We start from the raw sequence: 21,556 nt of genomic DNA, 5'->3' as shown, positions 1-21,556 counted from the left end.
ACTTTTCAATGGTTGGGGTGGTTCTTCGAAAAAACAAAATAGCAAGATTGCTTATAATTTAAAGGGACCTCTCTCCTTAATCAAATATAGGCATAACATATATAGTCTTTAATTTGCAACCAAAAGATTTGCTTAGTTATGGTATACCCTTGAGATTATGTATCATAATTTGATACTTGCTAGCTACCGTTTGTATTGAAGTGAACTTACTACAAGAAAAACGAATTTTTACGATTAAAATTTTACAACCAAAAGGATTATTTCCAATAAAAACGAGTACCTGCATCTCTTTTTGTTGAATTATAGTGTATGTACCAAGTTCTGTTATATACAAGTATGGTGTGTAAACACACACCATATGTTACAAAATCCATTATATTTTTAAAACAAAACGCCAATATTTTCTAAAACAAGTTGAATATTGGTTAGTTTCCACATCAATGGTCGATATATTAGTGTGCCAATTTGCAAGTTTACATAGTGAAATCTGTTAATACTCAATTGCACTCCCATCACAAAAGTTTTGGTCGTGCATGGTGGTGTACGTGTACATGACCGCTACAAATGAGCTATTAGATGATTAATTAATTATTATTTTTTAAATAACGTGTTCAATGGTTTTCTTAATAGAGAAATTGGCTTTTGTAAGTTGTAATCCCCTTGGGAAATGATGTGCATTTACTCCCTTTAATTTATGGGTGACTAATCATATATAGGAGACAAAGTCATCGCAGTGGACGCATTCAATATCGATCCCTAAATAAAAATTGGTCACGTTTGTATGACTAACAACGTCATGTATACGCTATTGGCGCATTGGTAATGACTAAAAAGTCCACCTTTTTCTTAGATTTTGGGCTGTCCATTGCAATCATATATATATATATATATATATATATGTTCTGTTCGGTACGTATCATTCACGCACATTAAATACTTAACCACCGGCAAATGGAGTTGGAACATGTTGTTCCAAAATGCCATGCAAACATTAATTCCAATAATTGATCAAATTTGATGAATTCAAAATCCTTGACTCTTCACGAATGATGGAAATAATTTATAGGAAAAATAATGAAATTGGGCTTCTTTCTATTGGTGTGTGGTATAATGAGGTTTGGACCAAAACTATATACGTGGGTTTGAAGCCCATTCACTGTGATGGGCTGATGCCCACTCAAACTGATCACTTTAAACTAAGACCGAACGTCATGATATTGAAAGGCCCATTCTCTCTCTCTCTCTCTCTCTCTCTCTCTCTCTCTCTCTCTCTCTCTATAAATAGAAACAAAAATTCTTCCCCATCCTTGATAAACCAGAGATTGAGATTTGAGAGATTGGATCTCTATTTTTTTTTTTTTTTCCTGTAGTATATACTCTGTTATCTACATGATATGTATGAGTGGATGATTTTGGCATGGTAAATGAGATTAACCGAGTATGATGCTATAAGCCAATGAGTAGTTCGAGCAGAAAAATGTTATTATTGATCCTAATTTATTACCAATATATCGCTCTTCATTTTAAATAGTTAAAATAGAAATTCATGAGATCAGAGTAGAATATACTCATTCTAATTAAGGTGTTTGTCAGAGTTTATCCTCTCTATTTTGGTCAAATGTATTTTTCTCATAATCTCGATGATCTATCATTAAATATCATGTCATTAAAATTGTTCATATAAGCACTGATTTTTAATAGAATGACAAATTATGATAAAATCAGAATACTACATATTTATACCCAAGAACTATGTAAATAATTACGTGCTTTCATGCAAAAAAAAAAAAAAAAAAGTTATGCCACAAGAAAATGATTTTGGCACTTCAAGCATAATTAAATAAATATCTCTTTCCTTTTTTTTTTTTGACAGAGTCAATCTTAATACCACATATGATAAGTATAAATGTAGATGGTATATGTGATACCACGTTGTTTGGAAAGAAGAAGTTTTTGCCCTTTATAATTTTCCAACGAGACTCCAATTATATAATTGATAGTTAGTCTTTTAGAGTATAGACAATATGGTTTGAGCCTTTTATTGAAGCCCTATAAATAATATTATAGACCATCCGAACTAAAAATATGAGACTTGAGCTACACTACCTACGATGGCCACATGAAATTAATTAATTAATTTATTTTTTATTTTTTTATAATGCTCGAATGAGACTTTAGTTATATCATCTACTAGTTCAAGTATATGCGTTGCAATGTGGTTTGAGAATTTCATTCCCAATGGTGGCGTTACTCAAAAATATTAGAATATCCTTAATTATCACGAACTCAAATTGGCATTATACTTTAAAAAATTGGCATTTTTTAAACTTAAAAAGGGAAAAAAAAAATTCTATGGTCTCTTCCTTCCTAGCCAGGAAAGTCAGCCGTTACCTCTCTCTCTCTCCTGTATTAGAACTTAACAGAGACCTCAGCACGCAAGAAAAACCTCCTTTGTATCAAACCTCACTCATCCTTTTCCTTCCCTACAACCAGCAGTACTGAGAAAGCAAACACTAAAAAACCTTGCAGAGAGGAAGAATTGCTTTCTGCAACCCTACTAAGCCATTCTTTTCTTCTTTTTGTTCCAATTCTTGTTTGTATATGTGTATCTGACGACTTGATTGATTTCTTCGATGTGCACGTACCCATTCTTTCAGGAGCAAACGCACATCCCAGAAAGCCATAAACGAACTGTCAAGTTCACGACTGAGGTAGCCATGTCATTGAGCCCTCCTCGTGTCCGTAATAATGGCAGTCCGAGGACCACCCCGCTCTACTGGTGCTTCCATTGCCACCTTGCGGTCAGGATTGCCTCCACCAACCCATCCGAGATCATTTGCCCACGTTGTAACGGGCAGTTCGTCTGTGAGATTGACGTCGATTTCACAGAGTACGATCCCTCCCCCGACGCACGTCTACTCGAGGCTCTCGCTCTGATGCTTGACCCGCCGATCAGGCTCTTCAATAATACAGAAACTGAATCTCGAAGCCGTCCTTGGTTCTGGCAGCGAAACCGTCGTTCAGTGGAAGATCGTCGGGACCCAGAAGCGGAAGGCATCACCCGCATTACCAGTCCTCGAAATGGAAGGTGGCTGCGTCGCAGGTTTGGCGGGAGAGAGAATCTGGGCCTGGAACCTGGCATTCTAGGACGGCCTCGGACTTGGATTGTCGTTAGACCTCTGGATCCTTCTGGCCCTTTCAATCCCATTCTCCAACCGGAACTTCCAGTTGCTCTGGGAGTTGATCCTAGAAATCATCGTTTTGGGCCGGGGCTAGACGGATTGATGGGGCAACTGACTCAAAACGATAGGCCAGGGCCTTCTCCGGCGCCCGAATCAGCAATCAACGCGATACCAACCGTGCAAATCACCAAGGACCATTTGATCAATGACTCAAACTGCCCCGTGTGCAAGGACGAGTTCAAGGTTGGTGGGGAAGCAAGGGAATTGCCCTGCAAGCACATATACCACTCCGATTGCATTGTTCCTTGGCTGCAGCTTCACAATTCCTGTCCCGTTTGCCGGAACGAGCTACAGGCGCCGGTTGAAGAGGGCAGGAGACGCCGGATGCGGTGCTTGAGGTGGAGTCAGTTGGCCACTTTCTGGCCTTTCAATGCGAGAGACCGCCGTACAAATCAACACGGCGACAACGTCGATTCTTCTCGAAGGGGTGAGCATTAAGTTTCTATAATAATTCCTTTTCCAGTACCAGATCCTTTAACATGCATAGGAGACTGAAAACCTAGTATGTACGCCATGCTTATGAACATTGAAAAAGCTTTTAACTCTTTGGTATCTGGACTCTGTATGATTGCGTACGACTTGATGGCTGAGTATCTTGTGAGAATTTCGTATGATCTCTCTGGATAATTCTATATCTCAACCTAAATTTTATAAAAATAAATTTATATACTGTAGTCAATTCATATGAGGAGTAAAATCAACTTTTTAATAAAAATAAATTTACAATACGATATCTTACTTTATGTGTAAAATCTCGACAAGTGTTTTGGTTTCATTCAATTTCTTGACATGACTCACTAAACTTAGAAACAAACAAACAAGTAAAGGATTAATGCAACCAAATTGATAAAATTCGTAGTAAGATCTTAGTAACATGCATGAACCATGCAATTAATTACTTGATATAATAAACATCATGATTGGAATTTAGTTTACGTATGCTTTCATATATCGATTGGAAATATTTTAAGGATGGATTAAAATCCATCGTGTATTATATATATATAATCTTTGTACTGAATGATCTGCTCTTGTGCCTTTGTTTCCCAGCAGTTAATTCATGGCGGAATTCTTGCTCTATTCTTTAGCACTTAAAATTGTTGCTGCTAGTGCTGGAAGCAGTAGTACTTTATATGGAGTACTTTATCATTTAGACCGCTTTCTTTAGCAATGTAATAATTACTACTTTATTGTTAATTTAATAGAAGTTTACAATATTCCTATATATATATTTGCTAAATTTTGTATTAATATATTAAGCTTTTTGATGAGGGGAAAACCCATATATGTACTTGTGAATTTCTGGATGATCTGGATCAAGTACGGGTTTTGCTACACAACCTCCCAATATCCCAACACCCCACTTTTTTTTTTAATTTTTATTATTTTATTTTTTATTAAATATTTAATATATAAATAATGAATAAAATAATTAAATTAATTTAAAAAGAATAAATTTTAAAAAAATATTAAAAAAATATTAAAAAATTAAAAAAAAGTGGAATATTAAGATGTTAGGAAGTTGTGTAGATTTTTTCTAAGGCAAAATATGTAACAAAAATCTGGACACTTGCACAAGTTCGACCTGTACTTTAGATTCATTACACACGTAAAAAGTAAAAGTAGCTTTGGATTTTACAAAACTTTTTGTAATGATCTGAGAACTCCTCCTATTCTCTTTTTGATTCAGAGAATGTAAGGAATGACTGTCGAAGTACCATTTCAGCCTGCCAAGTCAATTTCAGCTTGCATGTCGAAGTACCACATGCAAGCACTACATGAAAAGCCACATAAACTGTGGAGAGGAGAGAGAGTGTTACAAAAAAAAAAATAATAAAATAAATATTTGATAGTGGTACAGTATAATCAAGTTTGGTCTTAGTATTAAAATTACTGTAACTAAAAGTTACTGTAGTTACATTTTACCTAATCCAATGTGGACAGTTTTGTTGTTCTAATAACTAAAAAGTACGTACATTTATTTTACATTTAGCTAGGATGCTCTAACAAACAAAGAATCCTTTGCATTACATGAACATCACTCTATTAACTTTCATGCATGGATAATCTTTATATCTTATCTTCTTTAATCACGTTTAAATACTAGTTATTTAAAATGAGACGTATATGATCTACACCAAAACATAATAGCTATTTATCAACTAATAACGTGACTTAGGCTCTGTTTGGCAATACAATTATTCGAAAGAGTTTTTAAATATTTTCAAATATTTCATTCCTAAATATTATTCAAACACAACATTTTTCAATTTCAAAATTTTCATCTAATCATTATAACTTTCCTAAACTTTAAAACATAATACAAAAAACAATAAAACTTTTTCAATTTCTAAAATAAAAATAATATTCAAACAATTTTTTAAATTTACAATGTTTTTAATTAATTTTTTTCTCTCTTCTTTTTTAAAATCCAATAAAACATCATCATAACTCAACTTATTTCACTAATATTTACATATATATTGAGATATCCAAACGGAATCTTAATATGAATTGTCAACATACTTTATAAAAAAAAGATCGTTATAATCTTATATATTAAGTTACGTCAGTTTTGTAACAATCATATGGATTGCATTGGATTGGAAATTTCAATAAAATGGTGGGTTGCCAATTTCTATTGCTGTGTAGTGTATGACTAATCTACGTTCGATCTGCGGATGAAGATTTAATATACATCAAAGCGTACATGCATGCATGCTGTATTTTCAGTTTGGACAAGTTAATATTAAATCTTGCAAATAAAAATATATGTAAATATAGCACTCTAATATACTATTTTCAAATAATAATTTGTCAACTTGACAAGATTCATGGTAATAGAAGTAGTTCAAGAATAACTCAACTCATACAGGGAGATCTCTCCATCGTTCAATATACCACGAGAAGTTGTGTGTGTGGGTGGAGATGATCTCTCCCCTAGTGCACAGCCGCTGCATAGATTGCGCCCTCCTCGTAAGTGGCCGATGACCGTGGTGGGAACATTGCCATGCATGGTAAACGGAAGATTTCCTCCACCTCTAATACAAAAACACCCACAACGATTTTAAGAAACTACAGTACCCAAAAAGTCCGAACACTTGTAAGAACACAAGTTTCAGTTTGGCCACTAAGAATTTTAAGATGAGAATTTTAAATTTTAAGATGAATTATATTTTAATATTATTATTATTTTGAGATTGAAAAAAATTAAGAAAAAGTTGAATTATTTATTATATTTTATTTGGGTATTTGAGAGACTTGTAATAATGAAATGAGAATTTTTAATGTCCAAACCGAACCACGACGCTGTGAGAGAGAGAGAGAGAATTCTTTTAGCCAAGATAATATGATAATAGTAAACACTAATTTGGTTCCCCTTTCCCCTTCGGATTGCGTTTAGTTGTGTTTCAAGTTTTCAACCCCTTCATTTTATAACTTGGATCATACATTCAATAGCATACTTATTTATTCATTCATCAAGAATCCATAGTTCATTATCATGACAAGCTACATAAAATTAGAAGCACAGAACTAATCAAAATGTAATTAACTCTCAAAATGCACTTTCTGCTAGCTACTGTTGCGGAATCCATTAAGGGAGCCAAGGTCATGACATGGATCATCCATTTATCACCATGAAAACAGATCAGCGAATATAAAATCCAAAACATCCAAAGCAAGTTGGACGGATTGATATCAATAATCATGGATAGCAATCAGTTGAGCGAGTACATATTCTATCCAATGTATATATGAATGTAAAACAATTAGCATTTTAACATTCGAAAGTTTGGCAAGGAAAGTTGAACAACTTAATTCCTTGCTCACCTTTACTCCCCCTTGCATTCTGTTCTTTAGAAGTTCACAAGCACCTGAACTGATTGTGAGAACCAGTGTTCTGGAACATCATGCGAGCAACACCAAACCCTTCTGTGTATGCTGCGTTCAGGTATGACCTCTGCAATAATGATAATGATGAACATAGTAGAACCATAGAATTACATGAAAAAGCTTTACACAATCACAACCAATAATAATGCAAGGAACCAATGCCTCAACATGCAAGCCATGTATTCTATAAAATTGCCATGACCGATTGCTGCTTTTCAAACTAAGGATAAATAATAAATGTTTGAAAAAGAAAAAGGTGTCATGACTGACTGTTACTTTTCTGAAAAAGAATAAATGTTTGAAAAGGTAAAAATACAACTGCTGTATCCAAATACTTACAGTATCCGCCTTCAACTCAGCACTAAGACGTTCTCTGATACAATTTGATACAACAGCTCCTAGGCGCTCTCCATGTTGCTTAATAGTGTCCTCGGTTATCTGTATGATTTGATTTCTTTAGCATAATCCAGAAGAATCTCTTTGCGGAAAAAAAGAACAGGACAAAAATGCTTACCTCTGAAAGTAATAGTGCTGATGTTTTATCCAGTATCTCTTCCACATATTGCCCAACATCTTTGAACGAGTTGGACGGTTGCATGCTACCAACAGGTTTGTCCTTCACATTTTTCACTTTTCTGGATGGCTCAGCACCTTTTGCTGCATCAAAAATAATTAGTATATTAGGTTAAGATGATTAAGAACAAGACATTTTGGGATGAAGTTCGGACCACCCCCCCCACCCCCCCCCCCCCCCCAAAAAAAAAAAAAAAACCACAGCACAAAAAACCAAATAAAAATATATATTCAACTCAATAATGATCAAAACTCCTAATAGATGAGTCCGATCTAAAGAGGAACATAAATGGGCAGCTTCAAGGAAGTTGCAAGGTGCATTGATTAACTTGCATAGCTTGCATGTGCCACTGTTAAGTTGCATATGGCATGTTTGGCGCACAGGTCTAGGTTAGACAACACATCCATCCATTTATGCTGCTTTGTGCTGAGATCGCCATATTGGCATATTGGTATGAACATCCTATATCAGGAAAGATAGCAGCTAGAATACCACAATCACTATTTGGGGACTAAAGAAAAGAGGAACTAGGAAATGGCCTTTCCCTGGAATCAATCTGGTGACTGGCATGTCAGAGAACAATAGCTGAATAGAACACACTTGAAAAAACATAAACCAATTTGAATTGTTGAAGATGATTACTCAACAACACCCAAATCAAACCGATTTAAGTATCAAAGATGATTAATGAGCAACACCTGAGAGGAAATCTAAGATGAAAACTATGTTAATATTTTTTGCTATATAAGAAACAAATATAACCATCTTTTTTTTTTTTTTTTTGCCATATATCTATTTAGAATTATATATTAAAAATTTTCTAGACGACAACTCGTGTTATGTTATCAAGTTTATGTCGTGTCAAGTTAAATTTAAGTTGTATATAAATTAATTTTTAATAAAACATTACGGATAGAATTTAGATAATATTAAGTTAGATTTAGATAGTAAATAAATAAATAAATAAATCATAAATTAATCTTTTTAATTAATCGGATTACAACTAATCTTATTTTACTAATTTAATATTAGGATGTATTTCATAAATTATTTAAAAAGATGCTAGAAGATTGAGAATGGTATCCCTTACATTAAGGGCAAATGTATTTATTTATTTATTTTTAACTAATTTTTTAAAAGAATAATACTACTTTATTCTTTTATTTTGTCTTTTCATTTAGGTCATTCATATATTTAATTTAATTTTTAATTTTTATTTATTTATTAATTAAGGAAGTAATTAATAGTGTATTGATATTTTTTAAAAGTATTAAAAAATTAAAAAAATAAAAATATGAATTTTATCTAACATTTCTAAGCTATATTGTATTAGTACTCTATTTTAAATATTTTTAAAAATAAAAAAATACGAATTTACTCTTTAAAAATGAAGTGAAAAAGTAAAAATCATAATCAATCAATTTTATAATCACTTCGATCTGTCTAAGTACTTTTTGATATAAAACAATTGTCAGTCATAGCCGATCTAAGACTTGTAACCAATGAGGTTGAAACTTGTGTACAACTACAGTGGCTCAAAAAGGTGGAAAAAAGAGATCCATAAATGCTGTTGCAAGGGGGGATTCACATTGGGGTTTGGTCCACAAGCTCTGTAAATTCAGCGGTGGAAAATGATATGTGCCATGTGGCATGCGATGATTGTGAATGGATGGTAACAATGAAGACTCTAGGTAGCATAATTGCATGAGAAGAACTGAAGATCAACCAACCATATTCAAGATTCTGTCTTTTGCTTGCAGTTTAATTAATCAAAACCATGATGTAAATTGGAACTTTGATTTTCATGAAAAAGAAAGAAGAAGATATCTCAGTAGTGGGGTGGTGTCTAAGCTTTGCTGCTTCTAGATTAGCTAAGCCTAAACCAGGTCTGACTCTTGTTGAAAATTTGGACCTCTAAATTCACCCCCCTTAGGATCTACCCTTTGCAGGCATAACAAGAAAAATAGAGAAATAATAACAACACAAAAAATTTACGTGGAAACTCTAAAACAGGAGAAAAACCACCAGATCCAGAGAAGAAAATACACTATGTGAAAATTATTACAATCACATAATTTCTCTCCTCACCCCAAACACACCCACAAAGCTTTCCCCACTAGAAAAACTTTAACTCACACCTCTTCCCATTTTACAAAAATGGACAACAGAGGAATTTAACTAGAGTCAAAAGTTACTAGCTAAGCATTTGACTGGTGCACTTAAACTAAGAGGCTAAACCTCTTATTTATAAGTCTTGAGAGCTTGCTCCTTCCCATTTTCCACCCATATGGGACTAACCAAAGGAGCAAAAAGTCCAACAATCTCCACCTTGCGACTTTGACTGGTCCCACAGCCAAGCTCCACCTCAATGAAGATCTTCATAGCTTCCGCTATCATGCTTTACCATAAAAGCATACCCACTTAGAATAAACCAATTCCAAGCATTTCACTTCGGCCCATGTCGAAAACAACCTTGCTGAAAATTATGGTGTAACTTCCACGTTTGGCTCTCCTGGAAGTTCATCAGCCATCGACATGAATTTCCACCACACACCCTGCATTAATGCCAAACCAATGCCCGTGTGCAAACTTGTGGACCTGCTAATATTAACACATCCTCTATCATGACAACTTTGGGAATTAGCAGCATGCCATAAGGATGTACATGTCTCATTTTTCACGGAGAGAGACACAACATTAGCATCAATACCAGTATCTCCATTTACTGACTTGGAGCCACTTGCCGAACCCGCTCCTTGTACTAGCCGTTTCATCAGTCGCTAGAATCACTGCTGACTTCAAGGGTTGATCTGCCCTTCCACACCTTGTGTAAACCAATTTCTCCACCTCAAATCTAACAAGATTTGAAGCCCTACTTCCTAACATTGCTTTGATGAATTTACTGTAGAAATGAATAGTACCTCACTAAGTTAGTTCTCAGGAAAGATTGGAGGGTCACAATGGACACACTTAAAATTTCCAATCTCCTAGACAGAACCTCCTTAGACTGTACATATCCACACTACCACACCAAAACTTCATCTCACAAAAAGAACCTAGTGGCTCTGATACCAATTGTTGGGAATTTGGACCTCCAAATTCACCCCCCTAGGATCTACCCTTTGCAGGCATAACAAGAAAAATAGAGAAATAATAACAACACAAGAAATTTACGTGGAAACTCCAAAACAGGAGAAAAACCACCAGACCCAGAGAAGAAAATACACTATGTGAAAAATTATTACAATCACATAATTTCTCTCCTCACCCCAAACACACCCACAAAGCTTTCCCCACTAGAAAAACTTTAACTCACACCTCTTCCCATTTTACAAAAATGGACAACAGAGGAATTTAACTAGAGTCAAAAGTTACTAGCTAAGCATTTGACTGGTGCACTTAAACTAAGAGGCTAAGCCTCTTATTTATAAGTCTTGAGAGCTTGCTCCTTCCCATTTTCCACCCATGTGGGACTAACCAAAGGAGCAAAAAGTCCAACAACTCTGGGGAAGGAGGCCATAGATCACCAGCTTTATCAATCACATATTGCATACATTTTCCTGTAATAAACCAGAACTAGTTTGAAGTACCAAAAGTCTTGTACTTTCAGGGCAATTTTGCTTTTTTCCATAAGAGATAAAGTGGTAAGGTGAATATAGAGGAATAGTTATCTTCTTTTATAAGAAAATAAATTATTATAACAATTCAAATTACAATAGGTGGGGTTGAGGTGCCTTCAATTGGTCTGAACATCACTCATAGAAATGTAAAAATGATATGTATAGACTGATATATAATTTAAGAGAACACTCTTCATGGAGATAGTTAAAGTTGGCAATTCTCGATAGGACATGCCTAGGGTTTTATACTGAGATAATTTGCCAAAACACATCTATATATATATATATAACCTCAAGAAAAATCTGAGTACTTCTTACTTTACTAAGGATGGAAGTGCCTAATTAAAAACCATTTACTTAAAAAAAGGCACACAAAAAACTCACCTAATGGTTCGTCATGAGATCTCAAAACCCAAGTGCATGGCATTAGTATCTTCAATTTCAGTTCTATGGTTCATTGATCATGTACTACTCATATATATCATAAAGAAAATGCTGGTGAAGTCCTTTAAATTTATCGCTCAAAGTTACTGCTCAATTTTTATACATATATATTTTTATTTTTTTACTTAATAATTAAAAAAGTGACTATTAATAAAATTATATATATTTTTATTTTTTTAAATGATTAAAGATATTTAAAAACTTAGAAAAAAAATTTAAATAGAGCCGAGCAGTAACTGTTGGGCCGCCTGCTAGCACTACTTGTATTGTAAACACTTCTTGTCCACTTGCATGAAAGATGCAAAAGTAGAAAGGATTTTTATAATTAATTGATTGCCTACATATATAATTCAAGTACAAAAAAAAGTCTCTGCGCTTCATTTTCAAGCTGTGTCCAAACACATGCAGATACTTTAATTTCACTTCCAAAAGTACTCATAGATAGGGGTTGTTGGGCAAATGCAAGTTTTACATGTTACAACTGAACAACATTAAGCTGCATGATATATATATATATATATATATATATGAAAAATGTTATATTTACAAAGAGATTATATAAAAATAAACTTACAAACTGATATGATTTCATGTAATTTATTAGATTTATTTTATAATAAAAATAACTTTACAATCTGATACAGTGCATTATGTCACATTAATTTATAAATTTATTTTTATATAATTTTTTATAATTAAAATATTTATATATATATATTAGAAGTTATAAAATTAGTTGAGAGCGGCTTAATTAATTAATCACCTAACACAGTCCTCTTTATTGACTTTCCATGAATATTTCACGTTTTAAAAATAACGTGAGGGTGGTTAATAGCTAGGGCTGAGAAATAGCCTCCACGTACAACTCTTTCCAACCTCAATTTTTTAACAACAATAATTTATTAGGCTGGTTGCGTTGTCATCTTTCTTTGACTTTTACAAACCACACACACCATTTATACATTAATCTTGTATAGAGTGCAAAAAAATAATATATTACTATATAATAATCTCATATATATATATATATAATAAATATTTTAATACCCATTTCATATATTTACTGCTTTCACTTTAGTCTTAAAATTCGGCTAGAAATCATAAGAAATTTTAATCTTATATTCCCGACATCTTTTTTGTTTCAACACGTATCTAGTTACTCGTCAATACACACACATATATATGTAAAATCTACGTGTCAAAGGACATGATCATCATGTAAAGGAAATTAATTATGTTCAAACACTGACCATATAAATTTCTTGTTGTGTCTTTCTTTTTCAAATTGCATGTCATTCGAACACCGACTTGTTTGAATATGATTCATCGATTGGTTCTACTTCTTTCTCAAGAATATTTCAATACCCTTATAATTAACATTAATATTTAATTTTTTTTTTTAAAAAACCGTAATTGATAGCGCTAAGAATTTTAAAATAAGAGTTATTCTATTGAAAGTCTCATAGGTTAACATACTACTTGTTAACGATGTGGGATCCCGTCCTTTAGTTATATAAAAAAAAGTCAAAACTCTATTTATTAATTTAATTGAGTCCATTTATATATATATATATATATATATATATATATATATATGAAGATTGATTAGATGGTGAACTATTTAAAAGTTACTCGAATGGCGGTCCAAAAAGACATATATTTATGTCACGATCGAATTAATTATGCGACTTTGTAGGTGAACCACTGCGTAGGTAGGTAGCTTTGGATTCAAGTATTCCTATTTTCTTGTCGCTTTGGGTCGAGTCTATCGATCCAAAGATATTATATATAGCATCGTAGATCAAATTAAGGTCACTAATTTCCTTGATCATGAACCCAAAAAAGCTTTAATGAACCCCAAAAAGGACAAGTTTTGAGATTACAAGAACATGGTCACTAATGACTAATTTCTTATTTACTTTCTCCTTTCAACTTTACACAATATAAACAATCTTTAGAGCCAATGAGTAACTTTTTATTTTTTTGATGTGAGTAACTTTTCAATGGTTAGGGTGGGGCTTCAAAAAAACAAAATAGCTAGATTGCTTATAAGTTAAAGGGACCTCGCTCCTTAGTCAAATATAGACATAACATATATAGTCTTTAATTTGCAACCAAAAGATTTGCTTAGTTATGGTATACCCTTGAGATCATGTATCATAATTTGATACTTGCTAGCTACTATTTATATTAAAGTGAACTCACTACAAGAGAAACGGATTTTTACGACTTAGATTTTGTAATCAAGATGACTATTTTCGATGAAAATGAATACATGCATCTCTCTTTTGTTGAATTATACTGTATGTACCAAATTCTGTTATATACAAGTATGGTGTGTAACACACCATATATTACAAAATTCATTATATTTTTAGAAGAATCAAAACGCCAATATTTTCTAAAACAAGTTGAATATTGGTCAGTTTCCACATGAATGATCGATATATTAGTGTGCCAATTTGCAGGTTTGCATAGTGATATCTGTTAATACTCAATTGCACTCCCATCACAAAAGTTTTGGTCGTGCATAGTGGTGTACGTGTACATGATGACCGCTACAAATGAACTATTAGATAATTAATTAATTAATTTTTTTTTTAAATAACGTGTTCAATGGTTTTCTTAATAGATCAGAAATTGGCTTTTGTAAGTTGTAATCCCCTTGGGAAATGATGTGCATTTACTCCCTTTAATTTATGGGTGACTAATCATATATAGGAGACAAAGTCATCGCAGTGGACACGTTCAATATCGATACCCACATAAAAAGTGGTCACGTTTGTATGACTAACAACATGTACACGCTATTGCCGCATTGGTACTATGACTAAAAAGTCCACGTTTTTCTTAGATTTTGGGCTGTCCATTGCAATCATATATATATATATATATATATACTAGTAAAGCAGCACGTGCGATGTACGTGTGCCTAGTCGATATTTTTCTTAAGCGTAACAATTTAAAAATTTTTTAATTTAGCTATAAATAGACAGAATTTTATCTATATTTTAATAATTTTCTTCCTCTTCATAATAAACATTATATACATTGTTTGCAAAATATTCATTGCTATAATACAGCACTCTAATAAACATAACTATAACTATATACGAGTACCCTGTACTTTTTAGACAATATGTCATCAAAATTGTTAAAATATCAGTGATTGGACCCCTGTCGATATAAACTTTCTAAATATTTAAATATAATTAAAATATCTTTTAATTTTAAGTTCTTTATCTAATGATATTATTTAATCGTTACAATTTTTAAAACTTTTAAAATAAAACATAAAAAAATGGAATTTATTGCATAATTTATAATTTTTAACATAACAGTATTGAGAGTGATGAATAAAAGAAGCCGGACATGATTAAAGCTATTTTTTAGACAATGTGTCATCAAAATTGTTAAAATATCAGTGATTGGACCCCTGTCGATATAAACTTTCTATCCACCTTAGTATATTAAATTCAATATTTTTATCTGTAAGACAAGCAATTAAAGGGCTCGACCACCAACACACCATGTGATTTACGTGCATTATCGGCCCCATTCACCACCTAAAAGCTGGCCCACCAAGCCCACAAAGATAAGACCCATCTACTTGGCGATATCCCATTGGCTATTGATTTTATTAAATTATTTTTTCTTCATTCGTCGATTTTCACAAAAGTTAGTGTAATTCACATGCTTGGGCCCGCATTCCTTTATTTTAAAAAAATGTATTTAAAACATGGATTTATATTTGAAAGTGCCACGTATACTGTTTGTTCAATTATCCAACTACGTCACCTGCGATTTTTTTCTTAAATATATCTTATTTTATAGTTTTATAAAATGTCCAAGATCGGACACTTTTTTTTAAAAATAAAATTAATTAATTAAAAAGTAATATAAGAAAAAAAAATTATAATTTAATCAATAGAAGATACTGTTTACTTAAAATACAAATATATATTTTATGATTGAGGATGAAACGTCAATGTTTGGTTGATGTGGTCAATTCTATGATGCCATACATCCCTGTCACGTTACTAAAGCAAATTCATCGATCCCTGCACCACTGTCAGTTGAAATCAAGGCCCTGCATGTCAACTTGCATGCGTAGGCCTACAAAATAAAATAAAAAAATTGAAATAAATTCTTATCACAAAACATGTGCTTATCTCATCGGGCAGGATGTGTTATAGCACCAAGCACCAAAGCCACCTCCGTGGACAAGGACAAAACAGTTAGTGAAGAGTGGGGTCATCTCCATGACTTTCCTCTCACTTTTATTTTATTTTATGTTTTTTTTTTCTTTAGTTCCCAGTCGTCCTCACGAAGCTGCTGGATTTGCTGGTCTTTCACGCTGGAAACAGCATGGATGAGATGGAGGGTATCAGCGAGCCGTCGTGACCCACTCGTACGATACGTAGAGAGGGGATGCTTTGCCTGGGCTCAGAAGACAGAAACGGAGATTCCCTTCCAGTCGGCGACGATCTGGTGCATCGTGGTTATGTCGTGCGAGTACATGGTCTCATAGAGGGCGAGAACCACCCTTTGATTACTGAAATCGGTTTCCTCCAGTTCGTCGAGTCCCTGCCAAGCATCAGAAAAGATTATGCAGGAAATTTAAGAGATAATAAAGAAATTAAAATCACAGAGAGTGGAGGAATCGATTTTGGTGGAGCTGCTTCTCAGTTCTCTCGTTAGAAACCATAGAGAGAAATTAAATCGGAGTACATAGTCTCATAGAGGGCGAGAACCACCCTTTGATTACTGAAATCGGTTTCCTCCAGTTCGTCGAGTCCCTGCCAAGCATCAGAAAAGATTATGCAGGAAATTTAGGAGATAATAAAGAAATTAAAATCACAGAGAGTGGAGGAATCGATTTTGGTGGAGCTGCTTCTCAGTTCTCTCGTTAGAAACCATCGATTTCGGCACTTCATTGCCTGTTGTTTGCAGAGGGAGTGGATCTTGAGGCTTTGGCAGAGAGCTGGGTTTGTGAGCTTCAGAGAGAGAGAGAGAGAGAGAGAGAGAGAGAGAGGTTCAGCAAGAAAAAAGTAAGCAAAAAGATATGGAGTTAAAATTACCACGATCTTCAAGCCAATCAGAGTGATATTTTCCTTCTTCTGCAAATAAAAATCACAGATCATCAAATTCATAAACAAAATAATAAATAAATTTAAAAACAGAGAGAGAGAGAGAATAGAGGATGGGTCTGAGTTTAGAGAGAGAACTTAGGAGGAATACGAAGACGAGAATGGAAGATTTGTGTAGTCTGAAATTCTTTTGAATGACACAATCTCACTAAAGACCAAAACAGAAATAAAAGCAAACTGTCCGTAATTTTGGAATAAAGTTAAGGGTAAAATTGGAAATAAAAATATTAGACGAAAGTTCTGTAGCTTAAGTTATTGGCACTTATTAATATAAAGATATATGTTCTGTTCGGTACGTATCATTCACGCACATTAAATACTTAACCACCGGCAAATGGAGTTGGAACATGTTGTTCCAAAATGCCATGCAAACATTAATTCCAATAATTGATCAAATTTGATGAATTCAAAATCCTTGACTCTCCACGAATGATGGAAATAATTTATAGGAAATATAATGAAATTGGGCTTCTTTCTATTGGTGTGTGGTATAATGAGGTTTGGACCAAAACTATATACGTTTGTTTTAGGCCCATTCACAGTGATGGGCTGATGCCCCCTCAAACTGATCACTTCAAACTAAGACCGTACGTCATGATATTGAAAGGCCCATTCTCTCTCTCTCTCTCTCTCTCTCTCTCTCTCTCTCTCTCTCTCTCTCTCTCTCTCTCTCTCTCTCTCTCTCTAAAAATAGAAACAAAAATTCTTCCCCATCCTTGATAAACCAGAGATTGAGATTTGAGAGATTGGATCTCTATTTTTTTTTTATAGCTTTCCTGTAGTATATACTCTGTTATCTACATGATATGTATGAGTGGATGATTTTGGCATGGTAAATGAGATTAACCGAGTATGATGCTATAAGCCAATGAGTACGTAGTTCGAGCAGAAAAATGTTATTATTCATCCTAATTTATTACCAACATATCGCTCTTCATTTTAAATAGTTAAAATAGAAATTCATGAGATCAGAGTACTTGAATATTCTCGATCATTCTAATTAAGGTGTTTGTTAGAGTTTATCCTCTCTATTTTGGTATATTAATGTCTTTTTCTCATAATCTCGATGATCTATCATTAACTATCATGTCATTAAAATTGTTTATATAAGCACTGATTTTTAATAGAATTACAAATTATGATAAAATCAGAATACTACATATTTATACCCAAGAACTATGTAAATAATTACGTGCTTTCATGCATAAAAAAAAAAAAAAAAATTATTCCACAAGAAAATGATTTTGGCACTTCGAGCATAACTAAATAAATACTCTTTCTTTGTTTTTTTGCAAAGTCAATCTTAATACCTTATATGATAAGGATAAATGTCGATGATGTATGTGATACCATGTTGTTTGGGAAGAAAAATTTTTTGCTCCTTATAATTTTCCAACGAGATTCCAATTATATAGTTGATTAGTCTTTTGGAGTATAGATAATGTGGTTTGAGCCTTTTATTGGAGCGCTATAAATAGTATCAAAGACTACCCTAACTAGAAATATGAGACTTGAGCCACGCTAGCTACCTTCGATCGATGACCACATGAAGTTAATTTTTTTTCTTTATAATGTTCTAATGAGACTTTAGTTATGTAATCTATTAGTTCTTTTAAAGTATATACGCGCAGTGTGGTTTGAGAATTTCATTCCCAATGGGGGCGTTACTAAAAAAAATATTAGAATATCCTTAATTATCGCGAACTCAAATTGGAATTATACTTTAAAAATTGGCATTTTTTTAACTTAAAAAGGGGAAAAAAAATCCTATGGTCTCTTCCTTCGTACGTAGCCAGGAAAGTTAGCCGTTACCTTTCTCTCCTGTATTAGAACTTAACAGAGACCTCAGCACGCAAGAAAAACCTCCTTTGTATCAAACCTCACTCATCCTTTTCCTTCCCTACAACCAACAGTACTGAGAAAGCAAACACTACAAAACCTTGCAGAGAGGAAGAATTGCTTTCTGCAACCCTACTAAGCCATTCTTTTCTTCTTTTTGTTCCAATTCTTGTTTGTATATGTGTATCTGACGACTTGATTGATTTCTTCGATGTGCACGTACGCATTCTTTCAGGTGCAAACGCACATCCCAGAAAGCCATAAACCTAAACCCAGCTGAACTGTCAAGTTCACGACTGAGGTAGCTATGTCATTGAGCCCTCCTCGTGTCCGTAATAATGGCAGTCCGAGGACCAACCCGCTCTACTGGTGCTTCCATTGCCACCTTGCGGTCAGGATTGCCTCCACCAACCCATCCGAGATCATTTGCCCACGTTGTGCCGGGCAGTTCGTCTGTGAGATTGACGTCGCCCGGCCAAGGCTCGTCGTCGATTTCACCGAGTACGATCCCTCCCCCGAAGCACGTCTACTGGTGGCTCTCGATCTCATGCTAAACGAATTGATCGAGCAACTGACTCAAAACGATAGGCCAGGGCCTTCTCCGGCGCCCGAATCAGCAATCAACGCTATACCAACCGTGCAAATCACCAAGGACCATTTGATCAATGACTCAAACTGCCCCGTGTGCAAGGACGAGTTCAAGGTTGGTGGGGAAGCAAGGGAATTGCCCTGCAAGCACATATACCACTCCGATTGCATTGTTCCTTGGCTGCAGCTTCACAATTCCTGTCCCGTTTGCCGGAACGAGCTACAGGCTCCGGTTGAAGAGGGCAGGAGACGCCGGCTGCGGTGCTTGAGGTGGAGTCAGTTGGCCACTTTCTGGCCTTTCAATGCGAGAGACCGCCGTACAAATCAACACGGCGACAACGTCGATTCTTCTCGAAGGGGTGAGCATTAAGTTTCTATAATAATTCCTTTTCCAGTACCAGATCCTTTAACATGCATAGGAGACTGAAAACCTAGTATGTACGCCATGCTTATGAACATTGAAAAAGCTTTTTACTCTTTGGTATCTGGACTCTGTATGATTGCGTACGACTTGATGACTGACTATCTTGTAGTCAATTTTATAAATATGAAATGTTAAATCAACTTTTTAATAAAAATAACTTTACAATACCATATCTTTCCTTATGTTATATCAATTTGTAATTTCACTTTTGTAAAATCTCGACAAGTGTTTCGGTTTCCATTCAATTCCTTGACATGACTCACTAAACTTGGAAACAAACAAACAAGTAAAGGATTAATAATGCAACCAAATTGATAAAATTCGTAGTAAGATCTTAGTAACATGCATGAACCATGCAATTAATTACTTGATATAATAAACATAATTAATGGAATTTAGTTTACGTATACTTTCATATATAAGTTTTGCTACATACAAGTACAGTTGCGCACTAATCTGTGTACCAATACTGATTTATTCATACTTAAAATTTAAAATAACACTGTTTTCAATAAAATCTACTTTTTGACCAATCACATCACATAGATGCACAGATTAGTGCACAATTATGCTTGCAATTATATTTTTCCTTCATATATAGATTGGAAATATTTTAAGGATGGATTAAAATCCATCGTCTGTATATATATATATATATATATATATATATAATCTTTGTACTGAATGATCTGCTCTTGTGCCTTTGTTTCCCAGCAGTTAATTCATGGAGGAATTCTTGCTCTATTCTTTAGCACTTAAAATTGTTGCTGCTAGTGCTGGAGGCAGTAGTTCTTTATATGGACTTTATCGTTTAGACTGCTTTCTTTAGGAATGTAATAATTATTACTTTATTGTTAATTTAATAGAAGTTTACATTCCTATATATATATATATATATATATTTGCTTAATTTTGTATCGATCATATATATTAAGCTTTTTGTTCAGTTTAACAAAGTACTAGAAGCTAGTAAGTACTGGTTTTTGGATTCATTACACACGTAAAAAGTAAAAGTATCTTTGGATTTTACAAAACTTTTTGTAATGATCTGAAAACTCCTCCCAATTCTCTCTTTGATTCAGAGAATGTAAGGAATGACTGTCAAAGTACCATTTGAGCCTGCCAAGTCAATTTTTATAGTCATGATTCTGCACCGGTAAGAGTATCCTCCACGGATTAATCAAAGAAAATGGATAATTTTGATCAATGTGAGATAAATTTAACTTTTAATTATTTTATTCACATCAAATTTTTATATTAAATTATTTATTATATAATAATAAAATAAAATTAACCTAAAAAAATATTTAAATTTTTTAATTATTAATTTATTTAATTTTATCATTTTTTACCATTCATTATAAATTAGTTAGTAAACATCGAAAATAAGATAATAAAGCATGAAATAGACAAAGTCACTTAGGCATGTCTTTATAAATGAAAATAAGTGCACACCAAGAAAGTCCACATGCAAGCACTACATGAAAAGCGACAGAAACTGTCGAGAGAGGAGAAAAATTGTTAAAAGAAATAATAAAATAAAGAATTAGCATTACCTAATTCAATTTCAACATTTTTCAATTTTAAATATTTCATCCAATCATTACTTAATCATTATAACTTTCCTAAACTCCAAGACAAAATACAAAAATAAAAAATAAAACTTTTTCAAATTCTAAAATAAAAATAATATTCGAATAATTTTTTAAATTTACAATATTTTTAATTAATTTTTTCTCTCTTGTTTTTTAAAATCTAATAAAACATCATAACTCAACTTA

At 33.4% G+C, this 21,556-nt stretch overlaps 1 protein-coding gene across 4 annotated transcripts; it reads left to right on the top strand.

The window, feature by feature from the left end:
- Positions 1-2,413: 2,413 nt before the first annotated feature.
- LOC122309936 (E3 ubiquitin-protein ligase RZF1-like) lies at positions 2,414-20,977 on the top strand. 4 transcript variants are annotated; one of them, XM_043123746.1, is made up of 3 exons: positions 2,414-3,669; positions 19,591-19,710; positions 20,858-20,977. In XM_043123746.1, exons 1-3 carry the CDS (start codon positions 2,634-2,636, stop codon positions 20,890-20,892), a joined length of 1,191 nt encoding a protein of 396 aa, XP_042979680.1. In that variant the 5' UTR covers positions 2,414-2,633; the 3' UTR covers positions 20,893-20,977. The 4 variants fall into 4 exon arrangements, with proteins under 4 accessions (XP_042979680.1, XP_042979679.1, XP_042979681.1 ...); XM_043123745.1 differs by lacking the exon at positions 20,858-20,977 and adding an exon at positions 20,493-20,630; XM_043123747.1 differs by lacking the exons at positions 19,591-19,710; positions 20,858-20,977 and adding an exon at positions 4,293-4,538.
- Positions 20,978-21,556: the final 579 nt, after the last annotated feature.

This window comes from Carya illinoinensis, chromosome 5, assembly GCF_018687715.1.
Source record: "Carya illinoinensis cultivar Pawnee chromosome 5, C.illinoinensisPawnee_v1, whole genome shotgun sequence".
Classification (NCBI taxonomy): domain Eukaryota; kingdom Viridiplantae; phylum Streptophyta; class Magnoliopsida; order Fagales; family Juglandaceae; genus Carya; species Carya illinoinensis.
Note: the sequence above shows the minus strand (reverse complement) of the source record. Positions and strands in the feature narration are given on the sequence as shown.

Coding starts and splice junctions, on each gene's coding strand:
- LOC122309936 (XM_043123746.1), top strand. CDS start 2,634: ATGTGCACGTACCCATTCTTTCAGGAGCAAACGCACATCCCAGAAAGC. Junction 3,670..19,590: donor CGTCGATTCTTCTCGAAGGG/GTGAGCATTAAG, acceptor CTCCGGTTGAAG/AGGGCAGGAGACGCCGGCTG. Junction 19,711..20,857: donor CGTCGATTCTTCTCGAAGGG/GTGAGCATTAAG, acceptor TCTTTGATTCAG/AGAATGTAAGGAATGACTGT.